General features: G+C 52.4%; 1 protein-coding gene across 2 annotated transcripts in view; it reads left to right on the top strand.

The window, feature by feature from the left end:
- Positions 1-17,229, top strand: part of LOC147709784 (uncharacterized) — a 173,774-nt gene that overhangs the window by 99,211 nt on the left and 57,334 nt on the right. For both annotated transcript variants that reach the window (XM_086925556.1, XM_086925557.1), the window contains one exon: positions 556-696. In XM_086925556.1, coding sequence (XP_086781682.1) covers positions 556-696 — 141 coding nt within the window. The remainder of the gene's footprint in view (positions 1-555; positions 697-17,229) is intronic.

The following is a 17,229-nucleotide window of genomic DNA, read 5'->3' as shown; positions in this document are numbered from 1 at the left end:
TCAACAGGCAAGCTGGTGTTGAAATCCATTGGCATGCTTGGCAAAAAACCCTGCAAGTCCCTCAATACAAAGTTCTGTTGGCAAACCCCAGGGATAGCCAAGAGGGTCAAATGTGGCCCAGGTTACCTGGCAGCTTGGTGGAAGTGCATGGAAGTCAGAAATGTATGGAAGTGCAGAAGAGATGTGATGGGGTGAGGGTTAATGGGCAAGCCAGGAAGGCTGTGCGTGGAGGACCATGAAGATAAGAGCTGGACGATGAAGTCATTTCTTCAAACTGTTCTTGTCCCCTGCTCAGAGTGGGCGCATACTCCAGGCCCTCACTTGTGAGAGCCCTGGCCTGCTGACTGCTTGGGTGGCTTGTTTTACCTTTTACATCCAATCACCGGCTACTCGTGCAGGTGGGCGAGTGTCATTCTTTGAGACTACACCACCAGATGAGCTCATGTATTTTTCATTAGCTGTGATTATCTCCATCTTCTGCCATGTTGTTGTGTAGTGACTTTATCTCCTCCACAGACAGCACTCTTGTAACGTTGTGATTTGTCACCCCTGCAGAAAAGATTGGCTCCTGCCCCCTGGACACCTCCACCTGCACAACCAAAGAGCTGGATGAGTGTCAAACGGACAGCGACTGTCTAACGAACAAGCGCTGCTGTCTCTACCAGTGTGGACTCAAGTGCAGGTCCCCTCTGCCAGGTACAGTTTGCAAGTGCAGGTCCCCTCTGCCGGCTACAGTCTATAAGTGCATGTCCCCTCCGACCACGTACAGTTTACAAGTGCATGTCCCCTCCGACCATGTACAGTTTACAAGTGCACGTCCCCTCTGCCAGGTACAGTTTACAAGTTTACAAGTAGAGGTCTCTACTTCCAGGTACAGTTTACAAGTGCACCTCCCTTCTGCCAGGTACAGTTTACAAGTGCACGTCCCTTCTGCCAGGTGCAGTTTACAAGTAAAGGTACCCTCTGCCTTTGTTAGGTTCTGTTTACAAGTTTACAAGCAGAGGTCTCCACTTTGTTAGGTACAGTGTACAAGTGCAGGTTCTCTCTGCCAGCTACAGTTTACAAGTGCTCGTCCCCTCTGCCAGGTACAGTTTGCAAGTGCATGTCACCCTCTCCAGGTACAGTTTAAAAGTACATGTCCCCTTTGCTGGGTACAATATACAAGTGCACATCCCCTTTGCCAAATCAGTTTACAAGTGCACGTTCCCTCTGCTAGGTACAGGTTACAAGTGCTCGTCCCCTCTGCCAGGTACAGTTTACAAGTACAGGTATCTTGTGCAGGTTCAGTTTACAAGTGCACGCCTCCTCTGACGAGTAAGGTTTATAAGTGCAGGTCCTATCTGCCAGGTACAGTTTGCAAGAGGAGGTCTCCAATGCCAGGTACAGTTTACAAGTTCACATCCCCTCTGCCATGTACCGTTTACAAGAGCAGTTCCCCTCTGCATTTACAGTTTACAAGTGTAGGTCCCCTCCATTGGGTATAGTTTACAAGTGCACATCCCCTCTGCAGGAACAGTTTACAAGTGCAGGTCTCCTATGCTAGGTTCTGTTCACAAGTGCAGGTCCCCTCTTCCGGGTACAGTTTACAAGTGTGGGTCCTTTCTGCCAGGTACAGTTTACAAATGGAGGTCTCCACTGCCAGGTGCTGGTTACAAGTGCAGGTCCTCTCTGCCAGGTAAAGTTTACAAGTGCAGGTCCTCTCTGCCAGGTAAAGTTTACAAGTGCAGGTCCTCTCTGCCAGGTAAAGTTTACAAGTGCACCTCCCTTCTGCCAGGTAAAGTTTACAAGTGCAGGTCCTCTCTGCCAGGTAAAGTTTACAAGTGCACCTCCCTTCTGCCAGGTAAAGTTTACAAGTGCAGGTCCCCTCTGCCAGGTACAGTTCACAAGTGTAGGTCCCCTCTGCTAAGTACAGGTTACAAGTGAAGATCCCCACTGCCAGATACAGTTCACAAATGTAGGTCCCCTCTGTTAAGTACAGGTTACAAGTGCAGGTCTGCTCTGTAAGGTACAGGTTACAAGTGCATGTCCCCTCTGCTGGGTACAGTTTACAAGTGCTCGTCCTCACTGCTGGGTACAGGTTACAGGTGCAAGTCTCAACTGCTGGGTACCATTTAAAAATGCAGATCTCCACTGCCAGGTACAGTTTATAAGTGTAGGCCTCCTCTACCAGGGATAGTTTACAAGTGCAGGGCCCCTCTGCCAGGTACAGTTTACAAGTATAGGTCTCCACTGCTAGGTAGAGTTTACAAGTGCAGGTCTCCTCTGCAAGGTACAGTTTACAAGAGCAGGTCTCCGCTGCCAGGTACAGTTCACAAGTGCTGGTCCCCTCTGACAGATACAATAACAAGTGCATGTCTCCCCTGCTGGGTACAATTTACAAGTGCAGGTCTCCTCTGCAGGGTGAAGTTTTCAAGTGTGCTGGTGACAGTAATATTGTGGTTGCTGTGTTTGCTGGTGACAGTATTTCTTTGGTTGCTGTGTCTACTGATGAGAGTAATCCTGTAGTTGCTGTGCCTGCTGGAGAGAGTAATCCTGTGGTTGCTGTGTTTGCTGGTGACAGTAATCCTGTGGTTGCTGAGTCTGCTGGTGACAGTAATGTTGTGGATGCTGTGTTTGCTGGTGACAGTAATCCTGTGGTTGCTGGTGACAGTAATACTGTGTTTTCTGGTGACAGTAATACTGTGGTTGCTGTCTTTGCTGGTAACAGTTGTACTGCGGTTGCTGGTGACAGAAATCATGTGGTTGACAGTAATGCTGTATGGTTGCTGGTGAGGTCCAAGTTGTGTGTGCAGCTATGGTTGCTGCTGTTGTCCCTACTGTAGTTACAAATGTAGTTGCTGGTTGTTAGAACCGGCTGTCTCTAGTTGGCAGAGGTATGCACTTCTGACAAATAGGGGCACACCTTTTCTAGTCAGGGCAAGGGGATCACACCCTTTGATAACCCCTGCTCACCCCCTTGGTAGCTTGGCAGAGCAGACAGGCTTATCTCAGAGGCTGTGTGTTAAGCATTTATGACCACATACAGTAATAAAGTGAATACACTACAAATGGACACGACACAGTAGTATTATAAAAATAAGGATTTTTATATAAGGCTTAGCACAAGACCAAATAACGACAAAAATATACCACAATCTTAATAAATACTCTTGGAAGGAAAAATAATAGTTCAAGTGTAGTTTCTTCTTAGCACAAAGTCTTTAGTATCAAAAGCAACTCTTCTTCTTTAAAACACAGTTCTTGGCAACAATGTAACCCACACAGGAGTTACACGACATCGGGGCAAAGTTAATCCAAAGGGTTCGGCGTCGACCGCGAGGAGCGCTACATCGAGCCCGGAGTCGCACAGACCCCCACAACACAGTACCTTGGAAAAGTGAAGCACACGATGATCAGCGGCGTCGAGATGTCCGGCGTCGCGTCTCCAGCGTCGATCCGGCCTCGGAGTCTGGGCGATCTGCAGCGGTGTCGACAGATGTCAGGCAGGAGCATGGCTCACGAGGTGAAGCAGGATACGCGTTGTTGTCGATGTCGATGATGATGTTGCAAGAGTGAGCAGCGCTCACAGCGTCGAGAGGGCTTTGAAGTCGATGCGATCAGCAGTGGTGCAGACACGAGCTCACTTGGAGCTGGAGCCGAACTCACTACTCACTGGCGTTGCTGCTGGCGTCGATCGGGCCCGGCGGCCGGAATGGAGGAAGCGGGACACTGGAGCCGTTACTCACGATCAATCAATCAAAGACATTTATAGAGCGCACTACTTACCCGTAGGGTCTCAACGCGCTGGGGGGAGGGGGGTGCCGTTACTGCTCGAACAGCCAGGTCTTGAGCTTCTTCCTGAAGGAGAGGTGGTCTTGGGTCAGGCGCAGGTCGGTCGGGAGGGAGTTCCAGGTCTTGGCGGCCAGGTAGGAGAAGGACCTTCCTCCTGTTGTCGCTCTTCGGATGCGAGGGCGTGGTTGGCTGATCGGAGGTGGCGTTTGGGAGCGTAGAAGTTGATTCGGTTGTTGAGGTAGCTCGGGCCTTGGTCGTGTAGGGCTTTGTGTGCGTGGGTGAGGAGGCGGAAGGTGATTCTTTTGTTGACGGGGAGCCAATGCAGGTCTCTCAGATGTCCGGAGATGTGGCTGGTTCGTGGGATGTCGAGGATGAGTCTGGCTGAGGCGTTCTGGATCCGCTGAAGTCTCTTCTGGAGCTTGGCGGTGGTCCCGGCGTAGAGGGCGTTGCCGTAGTCCAGTCGGCTGGTGACGAGGGCCTGGGTGACGGTCTTCCTGGTCTCGGTGGGGATCCACCAGAAGATCTTCCGTAGCATGCGTAGGATGTTGAAGCATGCCGAGGAGACGTTGTTGACTTGCCTGGTCATGGAGAGGGAGGAGTCCAGGATGAAGCCCAGGTTGCGTGCGTGGTCTGTCGGTTTGGGTGCGGTGCCCAGGGCTGGAGGCCACCAGGAGTCGTCCCAGGTGGAGGGCGAAGAGCCCAGGATGAGGACCTCCGTCTTGTCTGAGTTCAGTTTCAGGCGGCTGGTCGTCATCCACTCGGCTACCTCTTTCATCCCTTCGTGCAGGTTGGCTCTGGCGGTGGCGGGGTCGTTGGTCAGGGAGAGGATCAGCTGGGTGTCGTCGGCGTAGGAGATTATGTTCAGGTTGTGTTGGCGTGCGATGGCCGCGAGGGGGCTCATGTAGACGTTGAAGAGGGTGGGGCTCAGCGAGGATCCTTGAGGGACGCCGCAGATGACTTCGGTGGCCTCTGACTTGTACGGTGGTAGGCGGACTCTCTGTGTTCTTCCGTCGAGGAAGGAGATGATCCATTCCAGAGCCTTCTCCTGGATTCCGACGTTGCTGAGGCGCTGTACTAGGGTGCGGTGGCAGACAGTGTCGAATGCCGCAGAGAGGTCTAGGAGGATGAGGGCCGCTGTTTCTCCGTTGTCCATCAGGGCTCGGATGTCATCGGTGGCGGCGATGAGGGCGGTCTCGGTGCTGTGGTTGGCTCGGAAGCCAGACTGTGAGGGGTCGAGGGATCCATTTGTCTCAAGGAAGGCGGCCAGCTGCTTGTTGACGGTCTTCTCGATGACTTTGGCTGGAAACGGGAGGAGCGAGATGGGGCGGTAATTCTTGAGTTCGGTGGGGTCCGCTGTGGGTTTCTTGAGTAGAGCGCTGAGTTCGGCGTGCTTCCAGCTCTCAGGGAAGGTGGCGGTGTCGAAGGAGGTGTTGATGATGTCTCGCAGGTGGGGTGCGATGACAGCGTCGGCCTTGTTGAAGACGTGGTTAGGGCAGGGGTCGGTCGGAGATCCGGAGTGGACGGAGTTCATCGTGCGGATGGTGCCTTCGGTGCTGATCGGAGTCCAGGCGCGGAGGGTGGTGGTGGGGGGTGGTGATTCGGTCGTGGTGTGCGTTGGATGGTTGTTGAAGCTGTTGTGTATGTCCGCGATCTTGTTGTGGAAGTATGAGGCGAGGGAGTTGCAGAAGTCTTGCGATGGGGTGATGTCGTTGTTTCCTGCGCTGGGGTTGGATAGCTCTTTCACGATGTTGAAGAGTTCTTTGCAGTTGTGTGCGTTGTTGTCCAGCCGGTTCTTGAAAGCAGTTTTCTTGGCGGCGCGGATCAGCTGGTGGTGCTTCCGGGTGGCAAGCTTGAAGGTGGTCATGTTGTCCGGTGTCGGTTCCCTTCTCCAGACTTTCTCGAGGGCTCGGCAGTTCTTCTTGGAGCTCTTGAGTTCGTCGGTGAACCATGGGGCTTTCTTGCTGCCGGGTCTGCTGGGCGGGGTCCTCAGCGGGGCGAGCTCGTCCGCGCAGTTGCTGATCCACTTCGTGAGGTTGTCGGCGGCCTGGCTGGGGTTCGCTGAGCTGGCAGGAGGGTGCTGGCTCAGGGAGGTGGCGAGCTGGTCGGCTGTGATCTTGTTCCAGCTTCTGTGGGCAGCCTGTTGCTGGTGGTGGTGGGTCGTCGTTCTTTTGAAGGTGAAGTGGACGCAGTTGTGGTCCGTCCATTGAAGCTCTGTGGCGTGGCTGAAGGCGATGTCTGTGCTGGATGAGAAGACTGCGTCGAGTGTGTGTCCGGCGAGGTGGGTGGGGGTGGACACCAGCTGCTTGAGTCCAAGATTGGCGAGGTTGTCGAGCAGGGTGCTGGTGTTGCGGTCGTTGTTGTTCTCCAGGTGGAAGTTGAGGTCTCCCAGGAGGATGTAGTCAGCGGAGGGGAGGGCATGCGGGCTGACAAAGTCGGCGATGTCCTCGCCGAATTGGGTGCGTGGTCCCGGGGGTCGGTAGATCAGAGTGCCTCTGAGGGTGGTCTTCGGGTCGGTGTGGATCTGGAAGTGCAGGTGTTCGGCGGTTGTAAGGGTGTTGTTGGTGCTGGTCGTGATACGGATGGTGTTCCTGTGGATGATGGCGATGCCTCCTCCCATCTGGTTGGCGGTGCGGTCCCTCCGGGTGATCTTGTAGCCCTCTGGGATGGCGATGGCGATGTCGGGAGCTGAAGAGGCGTTCATCCAGGTCTCCGTGAGGAAGGCAACGTCCGGGGCTGTGGTGTCGAGGAGGTCCCAGAGTTCGATGACGTGTCTGTGGACGGAGCGGGTGTTGAGCAGGATGCACTTGAGGTGGGTGCTGCTGGTGTTCGACTTGGCGGGTGCTGGTGCGATGCAGGTCCGGATGCAGGTGAACTTGCAGGCGTGGCAGCTGAAGGGTCCGTGGGTGCGTCATGGTGTGGCGTGGTAGCACCCTGGGAGTCGACCGGCGTTGAGTGCGCTGAGGTTGGCGGCGGTGTACGTCAGGCGGGTCGGCCGGGGTCTTTCGGGGGCCAGGGGTCCTGGCACTGGGCGCGGTCCAGGCGCGGACGGGCGTAGACGGGCTTACCTTTGGCGCGCCTTCGGCGCACAATCGGCACGCACGCTGCGCGTTCGCACGGTCGCCATATATGGCCAAGTGCGCGGGGGCGGAGCAGCTGGGAGGCGGGAGCGGGGAGGGTACAGAAGGCAAAAGGGGCGGGGTTAGCGGCGGTGGCGGGAAGCGGGGAGCGGGGAGGGGGGACGAAGGGGTTAACGCAGCAAGGAAAAACAGAAGGCTAAACTCGGCAAGTACAGGGAGACAGGCAACAAGTACAAAATACAGTAAATACAGTGAGAAAAACAGCAATAACAACGGGGGCAGGTCGCGGACCACGCCGCTAGAAGGCAGGGGGCGTGGTCACGCGGCGGAGCTCGGCAGCGAGGCAGAAGGCAGGGAACACGCACGCAGCAGCTGGTGGCCGTGCGGCGCGGGGTTGTCCTAGAGCTAGGTCACGATGTCGAGCTGGATTCGGCGACGTCCATCGGCGTTGAGATTGCTGGTTTCTTTCAGAGGTGCTGGACTCACAGGTTCCAGCAAATAGCACTTTTAGCAGATGAAGTCCTTTAGCCCTGTGACTTCAACAGGAGGCTGGCACACTTCCAGCCCTTGGAGATTTTCTTAGCAAAGTCTGAGAGTACACACACAGTTCCTCTCTCCTGGTTCCTTGGCAAAAATAAAGAAGCAACTGCAGGATTCCCCCAACAAACAGCACACTGGCAGAAGGGGTAGGCAAGTCCTTGGATCAGCAGGCTTCTTGTCCTTGGTTCAGGTTTCCTTGTCAGAAGTGATCTAAATTCTTGGTTCAGGGGTCCTTCTCTTATACCCCTTTTTGGCTTTGATCCCTTTGTCCATGCAGGGGAATTTCCCAACATCCTGGCTCTGTTGTGGGTGTAGCCAGGCAGAGGCACCTGGCCTATTCACTGAGCAGGGCTGGGTCCTCAGACGCCCAGCAGGAGGTGGAGCCAGCATTGTCACTGGCAGGAGCTGAGCTATCGGCCTCCTGGTAGGAGGTGGGGCCAGGATCGTCCATGGCAGGCACAGAGCCATCAGTCGCCCTGCAGGAGGTTGAGCCAGCATTGTATCAGGCAGGGCAGGCTATCAGCAACTACTCTCCCCCTACTCTCAACGCAAATGTCCCACTCATCCCACACTGACTCATCAGATCTCTGGAGCCACCCAGCTCCTGTCACACACACACCAAACCAGCAGAAACCAGAAATAGTTAGACAAGAAAATAGCCACTTTCTAAAAGTGCTATTTTCAAACCCAGAGTCCAAAAACCATCCACACAAACGGATGCGTCATTAAACCCCGAGTTCAGGGATTCCAAATTCGACATTGCACCATGCTCCCTGAGCCAGCTAGGATCATAGCATTAATAATCCTGGCAGCCCATTCTAACTAATGGAGAGCAGGTTACCTTGCAATAGTGAAAAACGAATATGGCTGTAATTCACTATTAGGACATGCCAGCTTGGTCAGGTCTGTCCTACCGTATACTTACAATGCACCCTGCCCGTGGGCCTACCATAGGGGTGACTAACATGAAGTTAAGGGAAGGTTTAGGGACTGGCAAGTAGGTGTACCTGCGCAGTCATCGTGACAGTACTAGACTGCACGTACGTCTAGCAATGGTAGACCTGTAGACACTAAGCATGAGCAAATTTTGCAAATCTGGCGTTCGCGAATTTTGCAAATTTGCGAACTCGCAATCCGCAAAATCCGCGTATTCTCGCGAATTTGCAGATTTTTTTTTTGTGTTCGCAAGGATTTCTGCCAGTTCGCGAGGGTTTTGTACCAGTTCGCAATTGCAAACTTACATGTCGGCTCGCAACGGTCGCGATTATGTTGTTTCTACATCTGGTTCATCATCACAGGTTCCCAGCACCCTCTGTTTCACCCCTGCCACCCTCTGTTTCACCCATGCCACCCTCTGGTACATCAATGCCACCCTCTGGTTCATCATCACTGTAGATTATGGGGGGAAAAAGCAAGCACACCTGCCCTGCTTCAACTGACATGAATTAATTTGGGGTTGATTGTGTCACTGTTTTAAAATTCCAGTCTGGCACCTGCTTCCTTATCTGTAATTTGCTTTCTGTTGCAGTGCAATTTTTTTTTCCAGGACCGTTGTGGCCTACTTGTAGCTATTCTATGAGCCTGCTGTGAGGGTCAGAGCAGGGTCATACAATTGTTGCAACTAGCAACTGAACTCTGGAGGGACCCCAGCCAGGAAGCACTACAGGGAATGGTTACTAATGATGAGTTTGAACTTTTGTACCTGCTGAATGCTTTCACTTTTGCAAAACTCGTTTTTCTGCAGAACAGCATTACAGCAACTGTAATGCCCCAAACAAGCTTACTTGTGAAAGTTGATTTCTAATCCAAAAGTGATCCAAAGAAAGTCAAAAGGCCTCAAATCCAAAAAAGTGCAGGCAAATGTCAACCTGAGGAGTTATTCTGATAAAAATCATCATTTTCAGAAGGTCTGTGCTGCTTGCTAGTGGATTTTTTGTGCAGAATTGCAATTTTTGTAATTTCGCGAGTGCAAGATTGTTGCTGCCCCCGCACCTACATGTTCGCAATTGCGAACTTACACCGCACGCCGCAAAATTGTATCACCAAGAAAAAAAAATCTGCTGCGCTGCGTGCGAATTTGCGGATTTTCTGTAAATTCGGGAGCGTTCGCGGATTGCGAATTTACCGAAAATCTGCAAAATTCGCGAGCGGAACGGATTTTCCGCCCATGCTTAGTAGACACACTTTTTCTAGGCCGCTCTTGTGGGTGGCACAACATGTGCTGCAAGCCCACGAACAGCATTTGTATTTACAAGCCCTGGCACTCCTGGTGCACTAGACTAGGGACTGACAGTAAACCAAATAAGCCAAACATGGAATTCAATCAATACAGTAATTTAACATAGGGAGCACTTGCACTGTGGCACTGATCAGCAGTGGCACAGTGCCCAAAGCATATACCAGCAAAAACATCGTAAACAGTGGAGGCAAACAGAAAAAATGGAGGAGAGACTCAAGCCAACGATGTCAGGTCTAACACGTGTCCCCTCCAGCTGAAATGTGGGAAGAACTACCCTTGACCTAGGGAGTCCTCATCAATAAGGTGGAAAAATCTGGACAGACCATCAGCATTGGCGTGATCTGTACCAGGGCGGTGTTCCACCGTAAAGTCCATCCCCTGTAGGGAAATGGACCACCTCAACAGTTTTGGATTCTCACCCCTCATCTGCATCAACCACAGAGGGGCCTGTGGTCTGTCTGAACCCGGAAGTGAGTCCCAAACAGGAAGGGTCTTAGCTTCTTCAGCGCCCAGACCACAGCAAATGCTTCTCGCTCTATCGCACTCCACCTTGTTTCCCTGGGAAGTAACCTCCTACTGATGAAGGCTACAGGCAAGTCTCGGCCCTCTTCATTCACCTGAGCTAGAACAGCCCCCACGCCATGCTTTGAAGCGTCCGTCTGGACAACAAATTCTTTAGAAAAGTCGGGTGCCTGGAGTATAGGTGCTGTGCACATTGCACTTTTCAGGGTGTCAAAGGCCGTTTGACAGGCGTCAGTCCAAATCACATTTGGTGGCTGCTTCCTGGAAGTCAGCGAAGTCAAGGGGTGCACAATGTTACCATAATCCTTGACAAACCTCCTGTAGTAACCCGTGAGACCTAAGAAGGCTCTCACCTGAGTTTGGGTTTTGGGCGGCGCCCAAGCCAGGATGGTATCAATCTTGGGTTGCAGGGGGGCCACCTTGCCGCTCCCTACTTGGTGCCCCAAGTACACCACAGAACCCTGCTCAATCTGGCACTTGCTGGCTTTGATTGTGAGGCCTGCTCTGCGCAGGGCCAACAACACTTCCTGGAGGTGGCGCAAGTGTTCCTCCCAGCTGGCGCTGAACACTGCAATGTCATCCAGGTAGGCGGCACTGAAATCCTCCAGTCCAGCCAAGACCTGGTTGACCAACCTGTGGAAGGTGGCAGGGGCATTCTTCATCCCAAAGGGCATCACCCGGAACTGGTAGAGCCCATCTGGTGTGGAGAATGCTGACCTCTCTTTTGCCCCATCAGTTAAGGCGATCAGCCAGTACCCAGACGTTAGATCAAACGTGCTAAGGTACCGTGCAGCTCCCAACCGATCTATGAGCTCATCAGCTCTGGGGATGGGATGCGCGTCAGTCTTGGTGACTGAATTGAGTCCTCGGTAATCCACACAGAACCGAAGTTCTGGTGAAGCACCAGGCGCTGCAGCCTTCGGGACCAAGACCACTGGGCTGGCCCAAGGACTGCTAGAGGACTCAACCACCCCTAAGGCAAACATTTTGGAGACCTCCTCCTTAATGTATGCTCTGACCTTGTCAGTCACCCTGTAAGCCTTGTGCTTCACAGCAGGGCTGTCTCCGGTGTCAACATCATGGACACACCAATGAGTGACACCAGGAACCAAGGAAAACAGATCAGGGAATTGTCCCAACAGTTGGCGACAATCCTGCTTCTGCTCAAGAGTCAGTGTGTCAGAGAGGACAACACCATCCACTGACCCATCTTGCTCTTTAGCACACAGGAGGTCAGGAAGAGGCTCACTCTCCTCCTCCATTCCAGCATCCGTAGCTAGGAGCATGCCCACTTCGGACCTTTCTAAGTGGGGCTTCAAACGGTTGACATGCAGGACCCTCAAGGGGTTCCTGGGAAATTTTAAGTCCACCAAGTAAGGGACATCGCTCTTCTTCTCCACAACCTTAAAAGGTCCTGTCAACCTGTCCTTGAGCGCACAAGGTTCCACAGGGGACATGACCCAAACTTCTTGACCAGGCTGAAGCTCTACCAGAGTGGCATTCCGGTCGTACCACCGCTTCATCTCTTCCTGGCTGGCCTCCAGATTTGCCTGAGCAAGATCTCTGAAGCGCCTAGTCTGGTTCCTGAAGGCCAGCATGTAACTGTATACATCCTGGGGAGATTTCCTGGGAGATTGCTCTCAGCCTTCTTTGACCAGACTCAAAGGTCCTCTTACCGGGTGACCATACAAAAGCTCAAAGGGGCTGAACCCTAGAGACTTCTGCGGCACCTCTTGGTAAGCAAACAGCAGGCATGGCAGGAGGACGTCCAATTTACGCCTCATTGTTTCTTCAAGACCCACGATCATGCCTTTAAGGGTCCGGTTGAATCTCTCAACCAGCCCATTACCTTGAGGGTGGTAAGGAGTGGTGAATTTGTAGGTTACCCCACACTCCTTCCACAGAGACTTCATATAGTTGGAAATGAAGTTGGTGCCCCGGTCTGACACCACCTCTCTGGGGAACCCCATGCGGGAGAAAACCCCCATCAGTGCCCGTTTCACCACGGGGGCCGTCACTGTTCGGAGAGGGATGGCTTCTGGGTACCGTGTGGCATGGTCCACCAAGACCAGGATAAACCTGTTGCCCAGGGCTGTCTTGAGGTCCAGGGGCCCAACAATGTCAATCCCCACCCGGTCAAAGGGGGTATTGACCACTTGACCACTGGAAAAGGTTGGAGGGGAGCCTTCTGCTTCCTTCCGCTTTTCCCACTTGCCTGGCAAGTGTGACAGGTTTTACAATGGATGTCTACATCCCTTCTCATCTGAGGCCAATAAAAATGGGTGACAAGCCTGTCATAGGTCTTGTCCTGCCCCAGATGTCCAGCTAACGGAACGTCATGAGCAAAACCCAGTAGGAAGGCTCTGAAGCGCTGGGATACCACCAGCATACGGGCTGACCCAGGCTCAGCAGCCTTAGGCTCGCTATACAGGAGGTCGTTCTCCCAGTAGACAAAATGTGACCCTGACTGATCACCTGAGGTTTGGGCTGAGGCCTGCTGCCTCATACCCACAAGAGAAGGGCACACTCTTTGTTCTGCACAAAATTCTTCCCTGGAGGGACCACCATCCTGCTGCCAATGGGTCACCTCGGGCAGGTCTCCCAGTTCAGCAATTTGTTCCCCTGTGGGCTCCAGGGCATCCCCCTCAGGGTCTACCTCCTCCTGGACCACGGGAACTATGGGGGCCGGTGTCCCGTGCCTCCTGCCTCTTCTCTTTACAGCTGGGTCCTGGGCCATACTGTCAGGCTCCGGGACCCCATCAACACCCTTACTTGCTGTTATGGATCGAGTGGTTACACACACCCACTCTGGCACACCCAACATTTTCAAATGTGTCTCCCTCTCCACCTTAGCCCAAGGGGAGTCTTCTAAATCATTGCCCAGGAGACAATCAACAGGCATGGTGGGCCTCACAGCAACCTGAAGAGTACCTGAAACTCCCCCCCCATTCAAAGGAAACTTGAGCTACCTCACACTCTTTCTGGGAGTTGTCAGCAGCTATCACGGGGTAGAATGCGTGGGGAACCACCTGCTCTCTGAACACCAAGTGACACTTGACAGCTGTCACACTCGTTCGGGTGTCTCTGAGAGCTTCCACTCTATGGCCATTAATGGTCACCCACTGCCTATATTTATTAATGTTACTAGGCAGAGGGGGTGGAGGGACCATTTCCATGTCTCCTAGCGAGACCAGGGACATCTCTGCGGGAACCCTCCCACCAGGGGCAACCATCTTCTCCCCTCCCAGGGCTACACTCGCCAACTGAGGGGGGTGCACGCGGCGGTGCACCAGAGTCCTTCATAGGACACTGGGGATCATAATAACGATGCCCCACCTGCTTACACACATAGCAGGTCACCGGGCCCCTATGAACAGGTTTACCTGTCGGGCCCCTGACTTCTTCTCAGGGGGAGGCTGGGAACCTTTCCCTTGGTTTCCTTGGGGATTACTTTGGGGCCCTTTCTGGGACTCCTTCTGTTTACCCTTGTCCCCCCCACTCTTCTGCTGGGGACCCTGCCCACCTTTGGCGGAGTCTCCCTCTGGACCCTTGTGGACCCTGGTACTGACCCAGCGGTCCGCCTCCTCAGCAAGTTTTCTAGGGTTAGATATCTTGCTATCAATAAGGTGCTGGCGCAGCTCTGGAAAACAGTTATTAGCCAAATGCTCCCAAGCAAACAAATCATAAAGAGCTTCATAACTTTCCACTTTGCTGCCCTTTACCCAACCATCCATGGCTCTGCAAAAAAATGACACATATTCAACCCACGTCGTACCAGGCAATTTCTTACATTCTCTAAAAGCTTGTCTGTACTTTTCTGGGGTTAAGCCATACCTCAACATTAAAGCATCCTTCATATGAGCATAAGACATCCTATCCTCAACAGGCATATCTAACAGGGTATCTCTTCCCTCATTCACAAAGCGACCCCACAACCCCGCTCCCCAATCCTTCTCAGGGACCCGGTGGGCCAACAATGCTAACTCATATGCTTTAAACCATTGGCCAATATCTTCATTCTTATGATAAACTTTTATCACATCTTTAGGAAAAACAAACCTACTTTCTGCAGGCACAGATGGGATGCTGCCACCAGAGGGATTCAATTCTAACCTTTTAGCTTGGAGCTCCAACTCCCTCAACCTGGTATCACGCTCCAAAGCTAACTTTTCTCTTTCAAATTCCAACCTTTTGATCTCCAAATCAGCTTCTCTTCTGCCTTTTGCATTTTCTAACTCCAACTGCCCATTTATCTTAAGCCTTGCCATTTCCATGTTGTATTCTCGCTATTTCGCCCTTTCTTCTCTTTCTTCAGGGGAAAGACCTTTGGAGGAAACACTGCTACCGGGAGAGGACACGGCTCCATTCACTGGCACCTCCTCATCCCCTTCCACTGGCGGTTCCACCACCGGATCAGTGGGATCTCTGGCTTCCAACCAGGCCTGCAATGCTTTGAAATAGTTTTCCTTAATCTTGAGGCCTTTGGTGGGCACTTTACATTTCTTGCAAAAGGATTTCAGCTCCTCCCACTTGTATTCATTTATCTTTGCTCTATCAAATTCCTCCACAACAACAGGGGCAGTGACTCCGGTGTCACTCATGGTCAAAACTGGCAGTGTTAAAAAAATCAAGCTTCAGCAAAGCGGAGAACTAAAATAGAATCCTACCAAAACAGATTGTGGCTGCGCTATGGTCTGCTCTCACTATGTAGCGCACACTAATCACTGCACATGGGTCATAAATGCAAGGTTCAAATCCTCACCGCTGCGTCCAATGTTAGAACCGGCGGTCTCTAGTTGGCAGAGGTATGCACTTCTGACAAATAGGGACACACCTTTTCTAGTCAGGGCAAGGGGATCACACCCTTTGATAACCCCTGCTCACCCCCTTGGTAGCTTGGCAGAGCAGACAGGCTTATCTCAGAGGCTGTGTGTTAAGCATTTATGACCACATACAGTAATAAAGTAAATACACTACAAATGGACACGACACAGTAGTATTATAAAAATAAGGATTTTTATATAAGGCTTAGCACAAGACCAAATAACGACAAAAATATACCACAATTTTAATAAATACTCTTGGAAGGAAAAATAATAGTTCAAGTGTAGTTTCTTCTTAGCACAAAGTCTTTAGTATCAAAAGCAACTCTTCTTCTTTAAAACACAGTTCTTGGCAACAATGTAACCCACACGGGAGTTACACGACATCGGGGCAAAGTTAATCCAAAGGGTTCGGCGTCGACCGCGAGGAGTGCTACGTCGAGCCCGGAGTCGCACAGACCCCCACAACACAGTACCTTGGAAAAGCGAAGCACACGATGATCAGCGGCGTCAAGATGTCCGGCGTCGCGTCTCCGGCGTCGATCCGGCCTCGGAGTCTGGGCGACCTGCAGCGGCGTCGACAGATGTCAGGCAGGAGCAGCGCTCACGAGGTGAAGCAGGATACGGCGGTGTCGTCGATGTCGATGATGATGTTGCAAGAGTGAGCAGCGCTCACGGCGTCGAGAGGGCTTTGAAGTCTATGCGATCAGCAGCGGTGCAGACACGAGGTCACTTGGAGCTGGAGCCGAACTCACTACTCACTGGCGTTGCTGCTGGCGTCGATCGGTCCCGGCGGCCGGCGTCGAGGAAGCGGGACACTGGAGCCATTACTCACGATGCCGAGCTGGATTCGGCGACGTCCGTCGGCATCGAGATTGCTGGTTTCTTTCAGAGGTGCTGGACTCACAGGTTCCAGCAAATAGCACTTTTAGCAGATGAAGTCCTTTAGCCCTGTGACTTCAACATAGGCTGGCACTCTTCTAGCCCTTGGAGATTTTCTTAGCAAAGTCTGAGAGTACACACGCAGTTCCTCTCTCCTGGTTCCTTGGCAAAAATAAAGAAGCAACTGCAGGATTCCCCCAACAAACAGCACACTGGCAGAAGGGGTAGGCAAGTCCTTGGATCAGCAGGCTTCTTGTCCTTGGTTCAGGTTTCCTTGTCAGAAGTGATCTAAATTCTTGGTTCAGGGGTCCTTCTCTTATACCCCTTTTTGGTTTTGATCCCTTTGTCCATGCAGGGGAATTTCCCAACATCCTGGGTCTGTTGTGGGTGTAGCCAGGCTGAGGCACCTGGCCTATTCACTGAGCAGGGCTGGGTCCTCAGACGCCCAGCAGGAGGTGGAGCCAGCATTGTCACTGGCAGGAGCAGAGCTATCAGCCTCCTGGTAGGAGGTGGGGCCAGGATCGTCCATGGCAGGCACAGAGCCATCAGTCGCCCGGCAGGAGGTGGAGCCAGCATTGTATCAGGCAGGGCAGGCTACCAGCAACTACTCTCCCCCTACTCTCAACGCAAATGTCCCACTCATCCCACACTGACTCATCAGATCTCTGGAGCCACCCAGCTCCTGTCACACACACACCAAACCAGCAGAAACCAGAAATAGTTAGACAAGAAAATAGCCACTTTCTAAAAGTGCTATTTTCAAACCCAGAGTCCAAAAACCATCCACACAAACGGATGCGTCATTAAACCCCGAGTTCAGGGATACCAAATTCGACATTGCACCATGCTCCCTGAGCCAGCTAGGATCATAGCATTAATAATCCTGGCAGCCCATTCTAACTAATGGAGAGCAGGTTACCTCGCAATAGTGAAAAACGAATATGGCTGTAATTCACTATTAGCACATGCCAACTTGGTCAGGCCTGTCCTACCTTATACTTACAATGCACCCTGCCCGTGGGCTTACCATAGGGGTGACTAACATGAAGTTAAGGGAAGGTTTAGGGACTGGCAAGTAGGTGTACCTGCGCAGTCATCGTGACAGTACTAGACTGCACGTAGGTCTAGCAATGGTAGACCTGTAGACACACTTTTACTAGGCCGCTCTTGTGGGTGGCACAACATGTGCTGCAAGCCCACAAACAGCATTTGTATTTACAAGCCCTGGCACTCCTGGTGTACTAGACTAGGGACTGACAGTAAACCAAATAAGCCAAACATGGAATTCAATCAATACAGTAATTTAACATAGGGAACACTTGCACTGTGGCACTGATCAGCAGTGGCACAGTGCCCAAAGCATATACCAGCAAAA

Source organism: Lissotriton vulgaris, chromosome 6 (genome assembly GCF_964263255.1).
Source record: "Lissotriton vulgaris chromosome 6, aLisVul1.2, whole genome shotgun sequence".
NCBI classification, from domain to species: Eukaryota; Metazoa; Chordata; class Amphibia; order Caudata; family Salamandridae; genus Lissotriton; species Lissotriton vulgaris.
Note: the sequence above shows the minus strand (reverse complement) of the source record. Positions and strands in the feature narration are given on the sequence as shown.